General features: G+C 46.7%; 1 protein-coding gene across 1 annotated transcript in view; it reads right to left on the bottom strand.

The window, feature by feature from the left end:
- Positions 1-1245: 1245 nt before the first annotated feature.
- ANKS6 (ankyrin repeat and sterile alpha motif domain containing 6) overlaps positions 1246-22745 on the bottom strand; it is a 52987-nt gene continuing 31487 nt past the window's right edge. The window contains exons 12-15 of the mRNA XM_066256663.1: positions 17793-17976; positions 11383-11450; positions 8976-9092; positions 1246-1635 (exon numbers count right to left, since the gene is read on the bottom strand). Of these exons, the coding sequence (XP_066112760.1) occupies positions 1531-1635; positions 8976-9092; positions 11383-11450; positions 17793-17976 (474 nt within the window). The 3' untranslated portion in view covers positions 1246-1530. The remainder of the gene's footprint in view (positions 1636-8975; positions 9093-11382; positions 11451-17792; positions 17977-22745) is intronic.

The raw sequence follows: 22745 nt of genomic DNA, 5'->3' as shown, positions 1-22745 counted from the left end.
TAAAAATATAAAACATTCTCTTGTATTACAATCCATTCATTTCCTACTGCTCATGTTCATGGTTGCGGGTGGCTGGAGCCAATCACAGCTGTCCTCCGGGACAACACCAAATTTTTATTGGATAATACATAATGTACATGGGTCGTTGTATGGCTCTCAAGAATTACATTTTAAAGTATGTGGCGTTCATGGCTCTCTCAGCCAAAAAGGTTCCCGACCTCTGACCTAAAGGCTGGGATTGGATCATCCATTCACATCTCTCACCTACTGAGATCTCAAGGGTGGGAACTGGCTGGTCGCTGTACCCCTAGCAACTAGCATATGAAAGAAATGCGGCAAGCATTGGCCGAATGAATTATTCACTTAAAAACACTCCAGAAAGCTACTGGATTTAAAAGTTAGAGCCCTTCTAATATAATATAACATGGTAGAAAACCACACGGGCTGACGCCCTTTGGAGAAACGCAGCTCTAACAGTCTAGAAAAAACTGAACTGTTTCTTTGCCTAGAAAATGTGAGCACCAAAGTCCTTCCACAATGTAATGTATTCAGATCTTCGGCTCCCACTTGAAGTGCAGAGGGAGATGAAGTGAGTGAGTGGTGTGGCTATCAGAGCATCATCCTGCCCTATCGCAGACGACGAAACCGAAGGCCGGAAAGGAGACGGGGTCCTGCAAGCTTACACCATGAGACTCCTCCTTTGTTCTATGGAAAAGGCTGCCTTTGCAATAAAGAGAAATGCATTCAACATACACATCCTGTTGCATGTTCTATGCAGGCAGTACAGTGATGTGCTAGAGCACACTTCTGTACAAAACAGTGAGGGATCCCAGTGGTTAGTGGCTGGAGGGGTTAGTTCTATGTGAGGGAGTCCAGAAAAGCCTTCCTTTGATAGATGACTCAGACTGTGAAGGACAAGTTAGTTTTTAAACAAATGTGACAGAAAAGGATAAGCTTCTGCCAAAACGTGCACTTCCTCATCTAAGGATAGAGTTCTTGCTGCGAAGCAACTATCTGAACAAGGACTACACTTCCCAGTGTCCTTTGCACCCAGGTGTGGCCATGTGACTACAATGAATACTGGTGAATGGGAGCGGGAAGAGCCAATGGAATGTGAGCAGTAAGAGCAAGGCAGTAAGAAACAAGAAACAGCTGTGCTTTCTTGCCTATCCCTTTCCCCTTCTACCAGCCAGAAGGCAAGACTCTGAGGCCCCTGGGAATGGCAGAGCCACAAATGAAGGGACGATCACTGTATGAAACCACTGGCAAGCAGAAGCAGCCATCCTTTATGTGAGAATAAGTCTCTAACGTGTTGGGAGTTTGTTACAGCAGCAAGCATCACCAACTTCTAGAGCAGGGAAGGGAAGATGGGTGTTCCGGGCAGAGGGAACACTGTGACCAAGGCACAGTGGTGTGACGAAGCACAGTGTGTTTCGGGGAGCAGGAGGAGCCTAGTGAGGCTGGAGCACCAGCCATATGGAGCAGCACTGAGATTCAGGAAGCCCACGCTGATGACCGCGGGAAGGAGGATCACGTACAGGGGTTGTTTCCAGGGGCCCTGGTGTTGCTGGCACTGCTCTCAAAGGACGAGTGGAAGTTGTGAATGGTTTCCTGTAAAATTTGTCTCTCACGTCCCTGTGGAGAAAATTGAAAACAGACACAAAAAAGTCTTGTTAAATCTTTTAACCATTAATTCAACTGACACAGTGTTATTAATGCCCAACTCGTACTTGAGAAACCCATGGGTGTCCTGGGGGAAATAAATTACCTAATTGACAGAGTACCAGGTTGAATAAAAACACTCTGAGCCAGACTCTCCCAGCACCCACAATCACAGCATGCCCAAGACTGCAGAGGCCCCGAGAGACAGGAGTCCAATCCCCCAGACGAGAATGGACAGCAGAGCACAGGAAGCACGACTGACCTGCCCCAGATCACACAGCGTGGAAGGGAGGTCTCCTCCCCTGCTCTGTGCACCCTGCTGGCCCTCAAATCTCCAGGGAATACAGTGGGAGCCAGCTTCTTTCTGCCTACAGTGTGAGAGTTACTCCTCCTTGCCCAAACAGTGTCAGATTCCTCTTCACACTGATTCAGTTCTCATACCATCCCTGCAAGATCTCCCTGTCCTGTCCCCTTGCACACACATTTTGAGATAGAAAAAGAGGAGAGAGGCCCTGCCCACTGGTGCAGTGGATAGAGCGTTGACCTGGAGCCTCAACATTGCCAGTTTGAACCCAGGGTTGTCATCTCGATCCCAGGGTCTCCAGCGCAATCTTGAGGGCACCAGCTCAATACTGAGGCCACCGGTTTGAGCCCTGGTCAGGGAACATATGAGAGGCAATCAATGGCACAACTAAGTGGAACAATGAGTTAATGCTTCTCTCTCTTCCTCTCTCTCTCTCTCAAAAAAAAAAAGGAAAAAAAAAAAAAAGAAAAAAGAAAAGAAAAGAAGAAAAAAGAGGGGGGATGTGAATGTTTCTTTAAGCCTAGAGAACATTTTCACTGAACACCTGGCCAAGATGTAGCGATACACAAAGGTTAAGACTAGAGATGGGGAAGTGTGGTGGCGCAGTGGATAAAGTATCGACCTGGAATGCTGAGGTCGCCAGTTCAAAACCCCACCCAGGCTTGCCTGGTCAAGACACATATGGGAGTTGATGCTTTCTGCTCCTTCCCCCTTCTCTCTCTTCCTTCCTCCTCTCTAAAATGAATAAATAAAATTTAAAAAAAAAATTAAAAAAATAAGAAAGACTAGAGACAGGAATCAAACAGCTTGGCTTCAAATCCCATCTCTCCACTTACTAGCCGCACTGACCTTGAACAAATACTTAGTCTCTCTGGGCCTTGGTCTCCTCATTTATAAAATGAGTATGATAATAGTACCTCAAATGGCTGTTGCTGACATCAGAACCTATGTAAGCAGCACAAGGCCTACAGTTCCTGTCCTCAGAAGGCAGCAGAGTAGCTTAAACATATGTACACTGTTAAAACTAACAAATGTGTCAAAATGTAAAGCCAATTTAAACATGTATAATCTCTGGCAGACTGTCCTCTGCTAAGAATAAAAGGAAAAACCATCCAATGAATCAGCCCCGACTTCAAACTTTCTCTTCTTTCACTTCATGAACTCCCCGCACCCTCAGAGGCCCCTCTCCAGACCACAGGCAGAGCCCTCTAGTGCAGTGGTCCCCAACCCCCAGGCCGTGGGCCATTTGGTACCAGTCCACAGAGAAAGAATAAATAACTTACATTATTTGTTTTATTTATATTTAAGTCTGAACGATGTTTTATTTTTAAAAAATGACCAGATTCCCTCTGTTACATCCGTCTAAGACTCACTCTTGATGCTTGTCTCAGTCACATGATACATTTATCCGACCCACCCTAAAGGCCGGTCTGTGAAAATATTTTCTGACATTAAACCAGTCCGTGGCCCAAAAAAGGCTGGGGACCACTGCTCTAGTGCAAACGTGGCCTCCCTGACAGACAGCTGAGGGCACAGTGCGAGTCTTGCTTCAGTCAGTCCTTCCAGGTCATTTTGAACGAGCTGGGAAAATGCCGTCAGGATTCCATCGACACACCCTGAAGGCTGCAGGGCAGAGGACAGAGAAGTGGATGGGAGGTCAGAGGACCCCGAGTCCCCACTCACATCCTAGGCATGACAGCTGAGTGTCCATGCCTGTAAAATGGGATGTCACACGCTGGGGCTGTGATGAGGCTCCACCTGAGATAATGAATGGGATGACACCGGGCAAACTGCAGAGGGCAAAAAAATAAACAGGAGGGGTGACAGTGAAGTCATTATTAAACACCACCTTATCCTTAATTGCCTGAGAAATGAGGTCAGGGCGAGACAGGGATCCAGCACTCTCTGCCTCCTGACCTCAGGAGGGAGCCGTGGGTGATGAAAGCCATAATCGTTCCTGCGTCCACAACTGATTAAAGATGATAATGATAACTGCCCTTTAAAAACCCCTGCGTTTCAAAGGGCCTGCCTGATAATTCTCCAAAGTAAAAAAGCAAATAGCCATTAAAAGTAGAGGGGGGAAAAAAGCGTTTGATCTAGTGAAGAAATGCAAATTAAAACAAGACTTTTTTTTTTTTTTGCCTATCAAATTAATAAAAATTAAAAAACATACCAAACTCTCATACCCACAGCTGGTGGGGATGTTCACTGGCTCTTTCTGCAAAGTAATTCAAGAAAAGGTAACATATACCTTGAATTTGACTCTATAATTCCACTTTTAGACATCTATTCTGAGCAGATAATTAGAAGGCCTTATTCACAAAGTTGCCCACTGCAACACTATCTCTAGAGAAAGTTTGGATATCTACATATCCAACAAGTAGGAATTAAAAATAATTTTAGTACATCCATGGAAATTTTTTTTTTTTTTTGTATTTTTCTGAAGCTGGAAACGGGGAGAGACAGTCAGACAGACTCCCGCATGCGCCCAACCGGGATCCACCCAGCACGCCCACCAGGGGGCGATGCTCTGCCCCTCTGGGGCTTCGCTCTGCTGCGACCAGAGCCACTCCAGCGCCTGGGGCAGAGGCCAAGGAGCCATCCCCAGCGCCCGGGCCATCTTTGCTCCAATGGAGCCTTGGCTGCGGGAGGGGAAGAGAGAGACAGAGAGGAAGGAGGGGTGGGTGTGGAGAAGCAAATGGGCGCTTCTCCTGTGTGCCCTGGCCGGGAATCGAACCTGGGTCCCCCGCACGCCAGGCCGACGCTCTACCGCTGAGCCAACCAGCCAGGGCCTACATCCATGGAAATTTATTATATTAAAAAAATTTCCTAATGATATGGGCAACTGCATATATTTAATGTTAAATGAAGAAAGTAGGCTGTAAAATTATAGAGCCAAATATATCCCAGCCACATAAATAAAAACATTTGGCACAAAACCCTACAGTGTGATATTCCTCAATGTGAACACGACTGGCCTCTGGGTGGATGGATTATGATTTCCTTAAAAATTCACCTTTTTGGTACTGTGCAAATTTAGTAGAATTAATATGCACTGTTTTGATCATCATCAGAAATGGGAATGAAGAGAAAAAGCAATCAATGGCTTAGGACCGACTAACGGTGAAACTCGGATCATCATTTCTGGGTAACCTTCTCAACATATAAACTATTTGAATCCAACAAACGGATAAGCAGACTCGCATACATATCAAACCCGGCACCCCAGAGTGGGTTTACACAGAGTTACCTGGCTCACAGACTGAGGGACCACAGTGCTTTGATCTAGGTTTTTAGTTAATATTCATTTCTTTTTAATTCAGGCTAAAATGTACAAAAAAAAATTTTTGACTGTGTAAGAAATATATTTTATATCACAACCCTGTTACATGTCAATATACACGACTGAAACAAATTTCACCCTTCCTACCTGCAAAGAATGTTGATATTTTCATTTCTGCTCTGTTTTTTAATGCTGCTATGACCACTAAGTTGGTTCTGCAACCCTCCAGCACACCGTGGACCACAGCTAGAAAGACTAGGGTGGTCCAGGAAAGCTGGGCCCCACTTCTCTCACATGTCGTGGCCCGGGTACACAAATGCGTAAGAACGCCTGATCCACCCTGGGTACACTCCTGACCAAGGCTGGGCTGCGAAAAAACAAGTGTAAATGTTAGAAGGGGAAGCTCATGCCCTGTAGCAATCGACAAGCAGGCCGGAGCCCCTGAAGTCGGAGTTAGGCAGGTCCAGCTGAGAACGGTGAGACCCGGGCCACCCAAAGGCCTTTTGGAAGCCACCCTTGGCCTGAGGGCCTCTTTCTAAGGAGCCAGGATAGAGCTGCAATGGGAACTTAGGGAAGTGAAGATAAACTTGCTTTCCAAATATTAAACTTCTCCTAATCATAGCTTTGCTCTATGACACTCTATGATACACAGTCCTCACTTCCATGACTTTGGTACTATTTCCCCCAGAAAAAAAGGGCCTTTCTCTCTCCAGTAATTAGTTCAGATCTTCTCCTTCCCCTTGAGCCTATTTTCATGCACAATCACCTGATTTGTAGGGTGGATGCGGCCAGTAGGAAGGACACAGGTGGAGTTAAGTGGTCCCTGTGGCCTGGCATGTCAGCAGCACTTGACCCCTCAGCTGGGAGCTGGTCAGCTGGGGCCCCCAAGGAAGATACCTGTTATGGACTGAAAGGGTAGGGGTCCCATGATGGGATCCATACCCCTATGAGAAGAGACAGGAGATGCCTGATCTGTGGTGGATAAAACATCGACCTATAATGCTGAGGTCACCAGCTTGAAACCCTGGGCTTGCCTGGTCAAGGCACATACGACAAGCAATCAAAGAACTAAAGTAAAGCAATTATGAGGTGATGCTTCTTGGCACCTTCTCTCACAGCCCCTGTAAAATCAATCAATAAATAAAAGAAGAGACAGGAGAGAGCTTTTTTCTCTCTGGTCTCCACCAAGTGAGGCTACCTGAGAAGTTGGCAGTCTACAGCTTGAAAACAGGACCCACCCCAGAATTCACCATGCTGGCACCCTGACCTTGACCTCCAGCCTCCATACTGTGAGAAAAAAATTTCTGCTGTTTACAAGCCACCAGTCTATGGTACTTTGTGATGCAGCCCAAACTAAGACAACCACCAATAGCAGTCATTTCTGTATTTCTAGATGGGGTCTTGTTTAGTATAGGATGCAGACTATTGCAGAAATAGAGTACAAAGATGATGAATTTGAAAGGATAAAAAGGTTCTAGTCTACACAAACTTTAAAAAAAGTATTCTCCGTAGAAGTGACTTACAGTGTCACATCTCTATTCTAAGGAAGCCAGTTAAGCTCCAAAGATTTTCAAACCAGCCCAGCCTGTCTTCTTTATGTGATTCTAGGCCATACAGACATGGCCACTGAGGGCAGAGGGAAGGTTCTGGAAGAACTGGTGGTTACCATCTACCAAGCCCAGGCTCTAGGGCACAGGTCGGGAACCTATGGCTTGAGAGCCAGATGTGGCTCTTTTGATGGCTGCATCTGGCTTGCAGACAAATTTTTTTTTTTTTAATTCTTTATTAAACCGAAGCTGGAAACGGGGAGAGACAGTCAGACAGACTCCCGCATGCGCCTGACCAGGACCCACCCGGCACGCCCACCAGGGGCGAGGCTCTGCCCACCAGGGGGCGATGCTCTGCCCCTCTGGGGCATCGCTCTGCCATGACCAGAGCCACTCTAGCGCCTGGGGCAGAGGCCAAGGAGCCATCCCCAGCGCCCGGGCCATCCTTGCTCCAATGGAGCCTTGGCTGCGGGAGGGGAAGAGAGAGACAGAGAGGAAGGAGGGGGGCGGGGTGGAGAAGCAAATGGGCGCTTCTCCTATGTGCCCTGGCCGGGAATCGAACCTGGGTCCCCCGCACGCCAGGCTGACGCTCCACCGCTGAGCCAACCGGCCAGGGCCGACAAATCTTTAATAAAAAAATAATAACATTGAAAATATAAAACATTCTCATGTATTACAATCCATTCATTTCCTACCGCTCATGTTCATGGTTGTGGGTGGCTGGAGCCAATCACAGCTGTCCTCTGGGACAACACCAAATTTTTACTGGATAATGCACAACGTACACGGGTCGTTGTATGGCTCTCATGGAATTACATTTTAAAATATGTGGCGTTCATGGCTCTCTCAGCCAAAAAGGTTCCCGACCCCTAGGGACACCCAGCTCTTCCCTATCCTCCCGAGACGCTCCCATGGTCCTCACTGGCTCTACATCTAAAACTTTTTCTGCTCTCCTTCCTTGCCTGACCTAAGCATGGGTTTCTCCACTGCTACCCTCTCCTTGGCTCACCTATCTGGCCTCTGAAGGCTAGAGGAAGATGGGTCCTAAAATTCCTAAGCCACAGGATAACTGAACCAAATTAACTGGGGATATGTATATAAAGTGGCTTATGAATGATAAAGTGCTACAAGCTGGTCATGCTCTCTGACATGACTCCGTATTGTGGAACAGAGCCCGAGGAACAAAACCACAGAAGGGAAAGGAAAGGGCAAAGATGTCCATGGCAATAGTATCTACAATGGCAAAATCCCAGACAAGGCACTACCTCCAGTTCACCAAAGGGGGAGCTGTGGAACAAAGAGTGAAAAGGCAACTGATAAGCAAGAATTATACACCGCTGTTGGCCTGAGACAGAACCGAGACCGCACCAGGGAAAAAAGCAGGAGGCAAAGGGGTGGAAACAGACGACGAGAGCCACTGAAACGTGACTGAATGGCTCATGTTTGCAAAGTGTGATTTGTCTTTCATGTTTTTGGGGTTTTTTATTTGCCTGTTTGTGTTTTGCACGTGTGCCTTTTGGGTGGGTGGGAGGCACTGCTGATATTTAGCTTTAAAGCTGGTAAAAAAAAAGTAGAAACGTAACATTAGACAATAAAGCAGGATGCCAATAACATCAACAATGATTGATGGGTCTGTGTGTGCCAGGGGCCCTGCGAAGCATTTTAGTCCTGGAAACAATGCCATCTCTCTCTCGCTCTCTTACACACACACACACACACACACACACACACACACACACACCCCTGCCATACAGACAAGGAAAGCCTGGATCCGAGAGGTACCTGACTTGCCCAGGGTAACACAGGGAGTACGTGGAGGGGCTGTGATTCCAAGGCAGGTTGGCCTAACCCCAGGGCATATCTTAAGCAATGTCTCTGTTTCCACTATGTTCTGGAGAACATTTCAGCCCCCTGGGATGAAATGACTGGAGGGAATATTTTAGCTGAATGTAAGGAGAAATAACCTGATGGGAACACAGACCTGGAGAAGAAACAGGCCACACTGGGAGGCAGTGAGCACGCGGTCATGAGAAGCATGCAAGCAGGGGCGGCCCCTGCCAGATATGCTGGAGATAAAATTAGACTCCAGAGGTCCTTGGGAACAGAGGGCCTAGAATCCTTGTAAAGCTCTGAGCTGTTTGAAACAGGAAAAAAAAGTTTAAAAGATCGAGAACAATACCTTGCCTGCGTTCAGTTCAGAAATTGCTGCCAGAATCTGCTGCCTGGATCCGTCTGTCTTAATTCCCAGCTCCTTCAAGTCGCCGTCGGTGAGGGTGAGGAACGCCTCCATATCCACCTGGGGGGGAGGAAGGGAGACCCGCTACCGTCTGTCGGTGCCATGCCTCTCTGTCCCCGCCACAACGGGAATATCAGGATTATGAGCTATTAGTGCTTACTAGTAGTGAATTAATTACGACTTACTGTTTCCAACTCCTGACTTGACTCTGAAAGTTTAGTTGAAAGTATCAGTTAAGAACTAACTTCTCCTCAGCTCTAGCCCTGGGATCCTCAGGACAGTGCACTTGGGACAGACCCTGAGAATGGAGCAAGTCAGAAGGACCTCCCAGGCGGTGACCCGGGTGGCTGGAATGGCACATATCCCAGTCCTGCTATTATTAGAAAGTGAATTCCGGTTTTGCCAGACTTTTAAAAATATTGGCTACGGCACAGAAAAGGTGGGTACTCACCACGTTTGCCCCCAGAGGACAAGAGAGATGCAGACTGGAAAGACAGAGTGAGAGAATGAACAAGCGGAAGCGATAGGAAGGCAGGGCCGCAGAGAAGGGAGATGCAGAAGGGCTCGGAATCGGGGCGTCTCCATGCCGGACAACCTTCTTGGTTCCTACAGGAGAAATCCTAGTGTTCTGCCATCCCTGCCTGAGCCTTAGGTCCAGGAGAAATGCCTTCCCCCATTTTTCCTTCTCTCTTTTCCAACAGTCACTTTACTTTCCTGGGTTAAAAAAATAATCTCGAACTGGTTGAGAGTCAGTGGGAAAGGGTCTGTCCCATCACCCAACCCCAATCGCTCTCTGAGACCTGGCGTCTCCCACCTCTCTGACAACAGTTAGCAGCGCCTCTGGGGCTGTCCAGCTCACAGGTGCTCAGGGGCTGAACGAAAGAGTGACGTGGTTTTGGTGGAAAACACCTGGCCTCTGGCCCCACAGGATGCAGCCCCGTCCCCCAGACCTGTGGCAGAGACCCCACATCCAGTCCCCGTGGCCAGCTCTTCAGAAGGCACGGATTAAATACAACAAAAATAGCCATCAGCAAACAGGAGAGATTTTCTTGATGATGAGAAAAATCGCTGCTCAAATTTAAAACTGCAAGGAGGCAGGAAGGACAGACCAGACAAGGCAGGAAAGCAGACTGAGGAAGAAAGCCACAGCGCCCCAGTCTGTGTCTCAAAACAAAATACAAACTCCTCCATTGCATCGCAAGCTTGTGGCGGGCAAGGACGGATTCTCGGGATTGCTATTGTACTTATGACAGTTTTATGTACCAAAATGGGTACCAGAATGTTCTAAACTAGTGATTATACCCTGGTGGCTTGTGGGCCTGCAGAGGGCTTCTATTTGGCCAAAATGGGAAAATTTTTAATAGCTTATTGAGATACAATTCATCTACTATACAGTTCTCTCATTTTCAGTATACAATTCAAATATTTTTAGTACAGAGTTGTGTAACCATCACTACATTCCATTTTAGAACATTTTCAGCCCCATTAGAAATCACTCCCCATTCTCTCCTCCCCGTAGTCCCTGGCAACCACTGATCTTTCTCTCTCTGTGGATCTCCCTATCTGGACATTTCATATAAATGGAATCACACACCATATGGCCTTGTGTGACTGGCTCCTGTCACTCCGCCCATGCTTTCCAGGTTCACCCGTGTTGTAGTGTGTGTCAGGGCTGCATTCCTTTTTATGACCGACTTATATTCCATTGTGTGGAGATAACACACTCTGTTTATCCATTCATCGATTAGCCAGCATTTGGGTCCTTTCCACCTTTTGGCGACTGTGAGTAATAATGCTGGCACGGACGTTTGTGTGTGAGTGTTCGTGTGGACGTGCGCCTTCACTTCTCTTGGATGTATACCTAGGAGTGGGGTTGCTGGGTCCTACAGTAAGTCCACATTTAGCATTAGGAGAAACAGTCAAACTGCAGAACAGTAATTTGTAAAATATGTGGCTGTGAGTGCTTTTAAGCAAATAGGAACTCTCTCTCTCGGATTAACATAGACCCAACACACAGACACTTAACACAGATTCATTAGGATTTGCTTTTGACCTGCTTTATACCTAAAAGCCTATCAGTCAGTCCTGTGACAAGTGCGTGCAGGACAGACACAAACTTTATGAGAGCAGTACTCAAAATTACAAAATTCTATTATAACACAATAAGCCATAAGGTCCCCGGGATTCCGCTGTAATGAACTGAACTAAATGTGCTGAACACGAATTCTATTTCCTCAGCTGTCTCAGTGAAAAAGATCAATCTAGGCTGGAAGAATGAGAACCCACATATTTATACAACTTTTTTTTTAACGGCAAGATTTAAATTGACATTCAAAAAGAACATCCTTACCTCTTGCTCCTCAAAAATGGGCTGATATTTCTCAAGTGACAATTTCTTAAGGATTCCAGTCAATTCATCTACAAGAGAAAAAGATGTGGGGAGAAAAAAGCATTTTAGAATTTGATTAAATGTATCAAATGAGTGATCTTCAAACTTTCATTAAGCAGCAGTAATCTCTTTTCAAATGAAACGCTGTAAGAAAGCCCATCACAGGAACAGATCTAAGCTGTGCGCCTGGGTGTGAAGCTGGAAGCCACACTCCTACCCTCAGGGCAGGCCTTGGGCACTGACCAAAGCCCCAGAGCGGGCTGCGAAGAGAAAAGACAGGAATGTTCATGGCTAGGCTGACTCTCCGATGGCTGCGACCATCAAGTTCTTGAAGTTCTGGCTGCTGGGACTAAAACTCAGACTTCTGTCCAAGAACGTTTTTTAATCATGACTTTTTTTGTGTGTGTGTGTGTGTTTTTCTGAAGTTGGAAACAAAGAGGCAGTCAGACTCCCACATGCTCCCCACCGGGATCCACCCGGCATGCCCATCAGGGGGTGATGCTCTGCCCATCTGGGGCGTCGCTCTGTTGCAACCAGAGCCATTCTAGCGCCTGAGGCAGAGGCCATAGAGAGCCATTCTCAGTGTCTGGGCCAACTTTGCTCCAGTGGAGCCTCGGCTGCGGGAGGGGAAGAGAGAGACAGAGAGGAAGAAGAGGGAAAGGGGTAGAGAAGCAGATGGGCGCTTCTCCTGTGTGCCCTGGCCGGGAATCGAACCCGGGACTCCTGCACGCCAGGCCAACGCTCTACCACTGAGCCAACCGGCCAGGGCCTAATCATGACTTCTTGACTGCAGGTCTCTGCCCCTGTAGTCAATGCTAATGCCAGCAAGTCCTCAGCTAGTCAGAGAAATAACTTAAGAGAACAGGAAGGTGCACTTGAGTCAGGGTTTAGCTCAAGTATGTGCAGGCTGTGGGCTTCCAGAAGGAGGGCCACATCTCAGAAGAGCGGCAGAGCCAGAGGGGCAGGGGCCAGAGGAAAACAGAATACTTTGGGTTTCAAAATAACAGAGTAGGGAGAGTAAAAAAAGAAAACAAGACCAGCATCTGGGGTCTTGAAGAAATATGTATTCTCACATTCAACAAGTATTCACTGGACTGGGCACTGAGAACTCAGTAGGGACCCAAGTAGACAATACGCAGTTTGATAGAGAAAGAACAGAGCAGCATGGGGGAGCTGTAGGGGATGGGAGGGTGCTGGTTTACAGAGGGTGGTCAGGAAGGCTTCTTTTACAAGGTGTCATTTGAGCACTAATGAAGGACCAAGATGTACAGATATCAAGGGGAAAAGAAACAGGCAGAGGGAACAGTTAAGTGCAAAGGTCCTGGGGCAGTGGGAGCAGTTCACAGGAGACTAGACTAGAGATTAGAAAGCCTGAGTTCGTTCTTTTATTCACACATTCAACAGTGGCTACCAATGCGCCTCCTCTATGCTGGGAATGCCGGCATGGAAAGGTTCCTGCTGTGAAGGAGTCCAGTGTGACTGGGGAGATGATACAACAAAGAGGTGACAATTGATGCACACTGCTCCACATCAGGCACCCTGTACATGGATGACCCATTTGCTCTTGACAGCAACCCCATGAGATAGACTCTATTACCGTCCCCATTCGCAGATGAGAAAGTGAGACAGAGAAAGGCTGGGTGTCCTATCTTGTGAGGGTCATATTGCTAGTCCACAGCACAGCACAGCACAGCAGGGATTCAAACCCGCGGCCTAGCTACAAGGCCTGGACTACACATCCCACTCTGTCACTTCTCCCATGGGTGATGAGTGAAGGGCACAAACAAGGGGCTGTGGGGTCAGAGAGGACAGATGACCCAGCCGAAGGGTCTGGGAGGCCTTCACAGAAGAGTTGCTGCTGAGCTGGGATGTAGGAGATGACTGAGTCCCAACCCAGACTCAATCCACTGTAGTTTCATGGGTGCGCTGATTAATGGACAACAGCTGGCTCTCAGGGGAAGTGTATTCATGTATGTAGGTACATAAGTTTACTGAAGAGTGTACTGATATAAAAACATGCAATGCACAATTTGCATATGATAAATAATACAATACTCTTTATTACAAATTCCATGTAGCAAACATTTTCATTGCATTCTGGGCACCTCTCTGCTTCCTTCCATTGGTGTTTGCCCGGCTCGTGTACCTAGAGCTAAGGAGTGTAGCTCCAGCCTGAAGGCTGGCTGACTGCCCCTTTTATGTGATCGTGTGGGACAAAACGAAACAATGAGCACGTATGCTGGGACTTCATGTGAGCAACTCTGCTGAATTAGATAACAGTTTTCAAACTCTGGAAGAATATTGTCTCCATTTTTTTGTGCAATTCACAAGATAACAGCACCAAACATGCCACTTTTAAGTTTAACCTGCAAATTGCCTGACCTGTGGTGGCGCAGTGGATAAAGCGTCGACCTGGAAATGCTGAGGTCGCCGGTTCGAAACCCTGGGCTTGCCTGGTCAAGGCACATATGGGAGTTGATGCTTCCAGCTCCTCCCCCCTTCTCTCTCTCTCTCTCTTTCTCTCTCCTCTCCCTCTCTCTCCTTTCTATAAATGAATAAATAAAATAAAATAAATTAAAAAATATTAAAAAAAAAAACTTAAAAAAAAAAAAAAAACCTGCAAATTAACATTGTCTCCACTACTTTCTAGATTTTGTCTAGACCAGTGGTAGTCAACCTGGTCCCCACCGCCCACTAGTGGGCGTTCCAGCTTTCATGGTGGGCGGTAGCGGAGCAACCAAAGTATAAATAAAAACATAGATTTAACTATAGTAAGTTGTTTTATAAAGATTTATTCTGCCAAACTTAGCAAAAATCTAACTTAAAGTACTTGGTAAGTAATTATTATTATATGCTTTAACTTGCTGTAACTCTGCTTTATAAATTTTATAAAGTAAAGTTACTTCCCTACTTTATAAATCACCATTACTGTGGAACTGGTGGGCGGTTATAAAATTTTACTACTAACAGAGGTACAAAAGTGGGTGGTAGGTATAAAAAGGTTGACTACCACTGGTCTAGATGGCCTATAAAACAATAAATCAAGCCCTGACTGGTGGTGTTTGCTCATTTCCATGGTGTAAAATACCCGCCTCACAGCCGATTTCAACCTACCAATGGCATGTTCCTGGGAAGAGAGGCACAGGAGTAACAAACGCATCGCTATATAACATTCCCCCACATGGCTAAAAGAGAAGTAAATAATCTCAAGAGTATAGATATTAACAAAATACATTTAAAAAGCAAAGAATTTTGTCTTATATGCCACATATCTTTATAGTTAATATAATTGAGCATATAAATATAATTTGGTTTTTGTTTTTCCTCTTTTGTCTTCTTTTATATATATTTTGTTGTTGTAATTTGACTTTCCATAGCTGTGTGTAATCACCAGCTCATACATTCCCTATAAATCAGGGGTCCCCAAACTATGGCCCGCGGGCCACATGCGGCCCCCTGAGGCCATTTATCCGGCCCCCGCTGCACTTCCGGAAGGGGCACCTCTTTCATTGGTAGTCAGTGAGAGGAGCATAGTTCCCATTGAAATACTGGTCAGTTTGTTGATTTAAATTTACTTGTTCTTTATTTTAAATATTGTATTTGTTCCTGTTTTGTTTTTTACTTTAAAATAAGATATGTGCAGTGTGCACAGGGATTTGTTCATAGTTTTTTTTATAGTCCGGCCCTCCAATGGTCTGAGGGACAGTGAACTGGCCCCCTGTGTAAAAAGTTTGGGGACCCCTGCTGTAAATTTAACACTCAGCTCAGCCTGCCGCTGCCTCACACCTCCTCGGCCCCCGTGGCCTGGCCCAAACGCCGCTCCTGGGAAGTCGGCCACGACACTCTGTCCTTTGCTGATCACAACTTGTGTCACAATCACTTCGTGTGACTCTGTTGAAGGCCTCTGCCTCCCCAGTCTGACTGTGAGTTATCCTACCACCTGGCACAGGTGATGGTACTCAGTGCCTGCCCCAGAAGCCTTCATGGGGCGAACGTAAAGCTGAGAAGGTGACCTCATTTAGGCCTCACTGCTCCCAGTAGGAGTCCAGGGAGAGGGGGGGAGAAAGAGAGAGGGAGGAGAGGGAGAGAGGGAGAGAGGGAGAAAGGGAGAGGGAGAGAGGGAGAGGGAGAGAGGGAGAGAGGGAGAGAGGGAGAGAGGGAGAGAGGGAGAGAGGGAGAGAGGGAGAGAGGGAGGGAGAGGGAGAGGGGAGGGAGAGAGGGAGAGGGAGGGAGGGAGAGGGGGAGGGGAAGGGGGAGGGGAAGAGAGGGGGAGAGAGAGAGGGAGAGGAGGGGAGAAGGACAGAGGGAGAAAAGGAGAGAGGGAGAGGAGGAGAGGAGGGGAGAGGGACAGAAAGAGAAAAGGGGAGAGGGAAAGAGGGGGAGAGGGGGAGAAGGAGAGAGGGAGAGGGGGAGAGGAGGGGAGAGGGACAGAGGGGAGAAGGAGAGAGGGGAAGAGGGGGAGAGGGGGAGAAGGAGAGAGGGAGAGGGGGAGAGGAGGGGAGAGGGACAGAGGGGAAGAGGGGGAGAGGGGGAGAAGGAGAGGGAAAGGGGGAGAGGGGGAGGATGCAGGTGGATGAAATGGGCAGGCAAAGACTTGCAAGAACACTCTTGACTGGGGCCACAGATTTCCCACAAAAATATAATAAATATCTGTTTGGGATGGATTACAGCCTCTGTTCCACAATAATCTAATGCCTGCAGGACAAGGGTCTCACTGCCTCAGGACCTACAAACACTGGAAGGAAAAACTGAGTTTTCTAAGCAAGAGAGATTAATCTAAAAAGAATTCGCTGCCAGACTCCTCTTTTTCCATCCCAACCAGGGCTCTGCAAACTTTTTAAATGGAGGAAAGGAAAGAGTGGGCACAGACAAGGCAGACAGATGTCCACGGTCTCAATTCTCTTTTGGAGAAACGTGGGGGTACAGATACCTAACCAAGCCCTATGGGTTTCACTCCTGCTAGGCCCTGAGTTGGGAGAACTCATGAGTGGAGAACTTATAAGTCTACACAGAAAACACCGAGAGGAAAGGGGTTGCTAGAGAATCTCCGAAGCTTTTCTATCTAAGAGGGTGCCAAGGGCAGCATGCATCTTTCAACTCGGGACGGACCAGAGCCCGTGCAGTTGGTTCATCTTCTCGCTGGGCCGACCCGGCTCAGCGCCGTGAGGCCCCTGCAAGCGCGCTGGCGAGGCCCAGATGCACAAGGAGAGTCTCCTCCTTTCTTTGGTTTACGCTCCTTGACTTGCACCTGCCTGGGCCCATCTCTCACGGAAGCTCCACTCCCTCCATCCCCCATCCACGCACCTAGGAGCCACCAGAGGGCAGTTTTAAAAGATGACCTTCTCTTTACCTCCCTTTACCTCCCCCGAGGCCTCCCTGCAGGGCCCCCTCCCCTGCCCTGCCAGCCACTGCACCCTCCTTTCCTCGTCATCCCCACAGGAAAGGCCTGGATTCACGCGCGCAGGTTCCCACGCTCTCTGGCTGTGGTGGACACCTACGGCTTTTACTCGCCTAGCATCCCTGCCCCTCCTCCTCCTCCTCCTCCTCCTCGACACAGCACTTCCATTTCCCTTTGAGGAGCCACTTCTCTCTTCCTTCCAACCCACACTGTGCCGGCAGGACAGAGCCCAACCCTGGCTCCAAAGGCAGACACATGACCTGGGTCCGGCCAATCAGCACATTCCACCCCCATGGGCACAGAGATAGCCGAGGATGGCCAAGTGACCCAACCTGTTAGAAATGTAGCCAAGACAGGCCAGTGACCTTTTTACCCCTGTGATTTTGCTGGGCCTATTGAGAGAAATCAGCACTCTTTCTGCTGGGGTTGCTAAGTTAGTAGGAAGAAGAAGCAAGTCTAAAGCTGCTGGGGGCCATCCTTGCTGCTGCTCAGAGAGAGCCTGCCTGAGATGTCCTCCCAAAGCACCCGGATGCAGGCAGGCCTGAGGCACACCCTAGACACGTCCATTGTAGGAACACACAAATTACCAGGTGGTTTTGTTCTTGCTTTTGCCTAAACCAGTTTGAGTGGAGATTCCATCACTTGCAATGGAAAGAATTCAGAATTGTACAAGGTTCAGGGAATTGTTCCTAACTGCTGTTGGAGAAACATTTCCACAAGTGTGTGTTTGGGTATATAAACAAAACTCACCTAGATTCAAAACCGACTTGAGGGAGCTTACCATGCCCTAAGCACAGTGAAGACAAACGAACAAGGCAGACTCAGGGGAGGGGGAGGGGGAGGGCAGATACTGCTGTTTGTTTGTGACGAGTACACCTGGCCTAGGATGGCCACAGCAATCACAGCAATTAGAGGCACCTGTCGGGCCACCAGGGCTGAGAAAGGGCGGGCTTCAGAACCTCCAGGGACTCACCCTCATCGGTGATGGTGCCGCTGCTGGAGCCCCCGCTGCTCTTGGACTGCAGGTGGGACGAGGAGGAAGACACCGAGGACTCGGCCGCGTGGCCCTTAGGAGAAGGGGAGGGTGTGAGGGTGGGCGAGGTGCTTTTGGAGGTAGTGGAAGTTCCAGATGGAGGCCTTTTGCTTGTCTCCAGTTTCTAAACGAAAGAACAAACACATGGCCATCACCTGGACTGGAGAGATGATTAAAACAGATGCCCACAACAGGGAACACTCAACAGGACATCTAACCAGGACTAGGAAATTTATTTAAAAAAACGAAACCAAAACACATGCAAAGAAGAAACAGCATTACCAGAACAGTTACAGGAGAGTCCTCCCCCGGAGCTGAGCAGGGTTGGGATGGAAAAGGTGACCCATGAAGCCAGAAAATGCCGGGACTAGTCCTGCCCCCCACCCAGCGTTGCGTCCTTGGCAAAGTCCCTTCCTCTCAGTTAACCCAGCTCTCAGATGGAAGTGTGGCTTGTATATAGAGAAAGCCCCTTTCTGCTCCTGGTGTTCCTTCCCCCAAACCAGTTGCTTCCACCCTTTCACCAAGGGCATATTGTCTCCCTCTGTGTGTGTGTGTGTGTGTGTGTGTGAGATTTAGGGTTTTTTGCCATTGATTTGAGAACGGGGGGGGGGGGGGGAGGGACAGAGAGAGAGAAGCATTAGCTCATTGTTTCACTTAGTTGTGCACTCACTGGTTGCTTCTCATATGTGCCCTGACTAGGGATCGAACCCACCTCAGCGCACTAGGATGACGCTCTATCCACTGTACCACCTGGCTAGGGCTTCATTCGGTTTTAAAAAGACTTATTTGGAAATACTTTTAGACTTACAAAGAACAGAGAGTGCCTGTGTATCCCTCAGCCAGCTTCCCCTGATATTAACACCTCACATAACCCCAGTACAATGGTCAAAACCAAGAAATTAACATTGGGACTCACTGTCAGCTCGACTACAGACTTAACTCAGATTTCACAGGTTGTCCCACTGACACCCTTACTCTGACCCAGGGTCCGTCCAAGTCCCCACTTGGCACTGGCTTGTCACATCTTTGTCTCCTTCCGTCTGTGACAGACAGCTCCTCAGTTTTGCCTTGTCTTTCATGACCTTGACACTTTTGAAGAGTCCTGGCCCAATATTTGTAGACTGTCCCCCACCTTGGGCTTTTCTTATGTTTTCTCTTAATTAGAGCTGATGTGCCATTCCTAGCACATCAGACCAGGAGGCCCAAAGCATCAGCTTCTGTTACTCATGATCTTAACCTCCATCACCTAGTTAAGGTTGGGTTTCTCCATTGTGACGTTACTATTGCTCCCTTTATGATAAGAAAATATTTGGGGAAAGATGTTTTGAGCTAAATATCTTGTTTTTCCTTAAAATTTAACCCACTAATTTTAGCATTTTCTTGGTGGATTTTTTTTCTTTGTGACAGAGACAGAGAGACAGACAGATAGGGATAGACAGGAAAGGAGAGAGACGAGAAGCATCAATTCTTTGTTGCGGCACCTTAGTTATTCATTGATTGCTTTCTCATATGTGCCTTCACTGGGGGGCTACAGCAGACTGAGTGACCCCTTGCTCAAGCCAGCGACCTGGGGCTCAAGTTGTTGAGCTTTGCTCAAACCAGATGAGCCTGTGCTCAAGCTAGTGACCTCAGGGTTTTGAACCTGGGTCCTCCACATCCCAGTCCAACTCTCTATTCACTGCACCACCGCCTGGTCAGGCTCTTGGTGGATCTTATATGGAGCAATTACTAATGTGATGTTCTAACGGTGATGTGCTGTTTTCCTTATTCTTTCCACATTTATTATTTGGAATTTTTCTGTAAATAACAGCTGTTCCTTCTCACCCATGTATTCAGTTCTTTATTCATATCAGTATGGGTTCAAGTATATTTATTTATTTATTTATTCTCTGGGCTGTAATCCAATACTGTCATTATTTATAGTTACAGTTACTCAAATGTTCAAGCTTTGGCCACTGAGATTTTCAAGTTGGCTCCTGTGTCCTTTTGACAAGGCCACCTTTTTTTTTTTCTCTCATTTTAAAAACATTTTCTTTACTTTCTGACACCATAAAATACTTCAGGTTCATCCTGTATTTTCACTAACCTGCTAATGGAATAAACCACTTCTCCAGGGCCCTGGTCCTTTTTGTTAAAAAATGGTATTTAGAAACCAAAATCTGGGTACTAGATTGTTCACTGCTACTGGAACATCACTGCTTCTAGGTCCTCTCAGTAGACAGAACATGAAACTACATGAATTATACTGCCCATATATACACACATGGCAAAACTACATGAATTATACTAGCCCATATATACACACATGGCCACATTCACTTCTTTTTTTGGATTAAGCAGGAGATAATTAGTATATTCCTATAAAACAGATCTCTGTTGTATACAGTTGAGTTTTCTCAAATGCACAGAGTTGTGTACCCACCAACAAAGAACCATACAGAACAGGTTTTCATCATCCCCCAAATTTCCTGTGCTGTCCCTGTCTAGTCAATCCCTCCTACATCCCGGCCCATGAAAATAACCTGTTTACATCCCTATAGTTTTATCTTTTCCAGAATGTCATATATGGTAACTGAAATGGCACAATATGTAGACTTTTTCAGCTGGTTCCACAAAATGCCTTTTAAAATCCATTCATGTTATTGCATGTTATCAATACTGTGTTCCTTTCCACTGCTGAGGAGTATTTCACGCATGGATGTCCCACCGTTAGTTTATTCATTCACATATTGATAATGTTTCCATTTTGGGGTGATTATGAAAAAAACTACTATAAACATTCACCAACAGATTTTTATACAAACAGTCCTTTAAAAAAATCACTTGAGTAAATACCTAGGAGTGAGAGAGCCACCTCATATGTGAAGTATATATTTAGTTTTATAAGAAACGGCCAAACTTTTCCGAGGTGGCTGCACCACTGGCATTTGAGTTCACTGGTTCTCTCTTTGCCTGCATCAAGTGGACTGAGGAGCCCATCAAAGGCATTCCTCAGCTCTTTTTAATATCTTTGATGCGAGCATTTTCGCCTGACTTTCTTACAGTTTCCATCTCTCTGCTGAAATACTCATATGATTTGGCATGTTGTTCAAATTTCCCATTACAGCCTTTTATATATTAATGGTAGTTTTCAACAATTCTCTGTCAGAATTCTGGTCGGATAGCTCCGGTGGTTACAGTGTCTCCCAATATGCCAAGGCTGAGGGTTCGATTCCCTGTCAGATAATTCCAACACCTGAATCATATGTAAATAAAAGTCTGCTGATGATTACTTTGTTTCTTGAGAGTGTGTAGCTCTTCTTGCCTTTTCATTTATCTAATTTTTAAAAATTTATTATTATTTAATTGCGTTTTAGAGGAGGAGCGAGACATTGATTTGTTACTCCACCCACTCATGCGTTCACTGGTTGACTTTTTCGTGTGCCCAGACCAGGTATAGAACAGTAACCTTGGTGTAGCAGGGCAACACTCCCATCCACTGAACTACCTGGACAGGGCTACATCTTGTCATTTTTGCCAAAAATTGAACATCTTAAAGGTGTGACAGTAGAAACTAGGATTTTATGCCTGGACATGGGCGCGCTTCTGTTAAACCCCTTCTAACTAACTACATCCCAGAATGGAAAAATAAGTCCCTTTCTTAGGTTGTAAAGGACTGTGTTAATTAGCTGCCTATATTACTAATAAAGTCTTCCCTCGTCTTTTTCTATCAAGACATTCAAAAATAAAGGTTTGTACTAAGCAGGAGATAATTACTCTATTCCTATAAAACAGATCTACCACAACCAAAGCAAACACACAAAATAAGATTTGGGGTGCTCTGGCCTGACCTGTTGGGGTGCAGTGGATAAAGCATCAATCTGGAATGTTGAGGTTGCTGGTCTGAGACCCTACGCTTGCTCGGTCAAGGCACGTATGAGAAGCAACTACAGTGAGCTGATGCTTCTCGCTCTTCCCCCTTCCTTTCTCTCTCTCTCCTCTCTCTAAAATTAATAAATAAAAATCTTAAAAAGATTTGGGGTTCTCTGAAATATCTGAACTATTTTCTATGTCCTCAATGTGGAAGACTGTGCCAATGGCCTCATTCCCACTCCCCCTGGGTTCCATAGCCTCGGCTACGTAACTCTGCGTGCTCTCCTGCACTGGGTATGCTGGTTGGCTTAAACAACTAGATAGTTTTTCAACTTGTGGCTTCAGCCACTGCCATGAGGACATGCCCAAGCTTGTGGACACTCATGGTCCAATGATCCTGGTCATCCCAGCCAAGAGCCAGGCATGCAAGTGATCCCCTCAGACTAGAAGAACTGCCTAGATAGTCCAGACTACATTGTTGACCCACAGATTCATGAGCTAAAGAAATGCTTTTCGTTTTAAACCACCAAGCTTTAGGGTGGGAACAGAGAGCTGACATACCCAGGAGGCCTGTAGGCTTTCAGATATCTTGGCAGTGTGGAAAAATGCTCTGCCCTCTCCATTCTGTGCCTCCTAAGGCTCACTTCATGCTGATTCACAAACATGCTAGAAGCCCTGCCCTGTGAATGTTCCACTAGTATAGCTGAACTTGTTTTAAGCAAAGTACAAAAACCAGATTCAGGAGGCTCATATTTTGAATACTAATTTCTAATTCTTCCTCAGGGAGTCTTTGAAAAGCACTTCATGTCTCCATTTTGCTGCTGGAGCCATTGACAGAAAGCCCATTCTTGTTGTCCTTTGATTTAGGGTAGTGGTTTCTAAGAGCCCTGAGCTGGGCTGGCTGTAACACTCTCTGGGGGAAAAATAGTCCCAGACCATCTTGGGAGTTTCATTCAGTCATGTTGGGTGGAGCCCAGAAACCTGAAGGTTACAGCATATTATTATGTTAAGAATATCAGGCCATCACTGAACTGAATCATT

This window comes from Saccopteryx bilineata, chromosome 2, assembly GCF_036850765.1.
Source record: "Saccopteryx bilineata isolate mSacBil1 chromosome 2, mSacBil1_pri_phased_curated, whole genome shotgun sequence".
NCBI classification, from domain to species: domain Eukaryota; kingdom Metazoa; phylum Chordata; class Mammalia; order Chiroptera; family Emballonuridae; genus Saccopteryx; species Saccopteryx bilineata.
The sequence above is the reverse complement of the archived record's forward strand: the minus strand, read 5'-3'. Positions and strand labels throughout refer to the sequence as shown.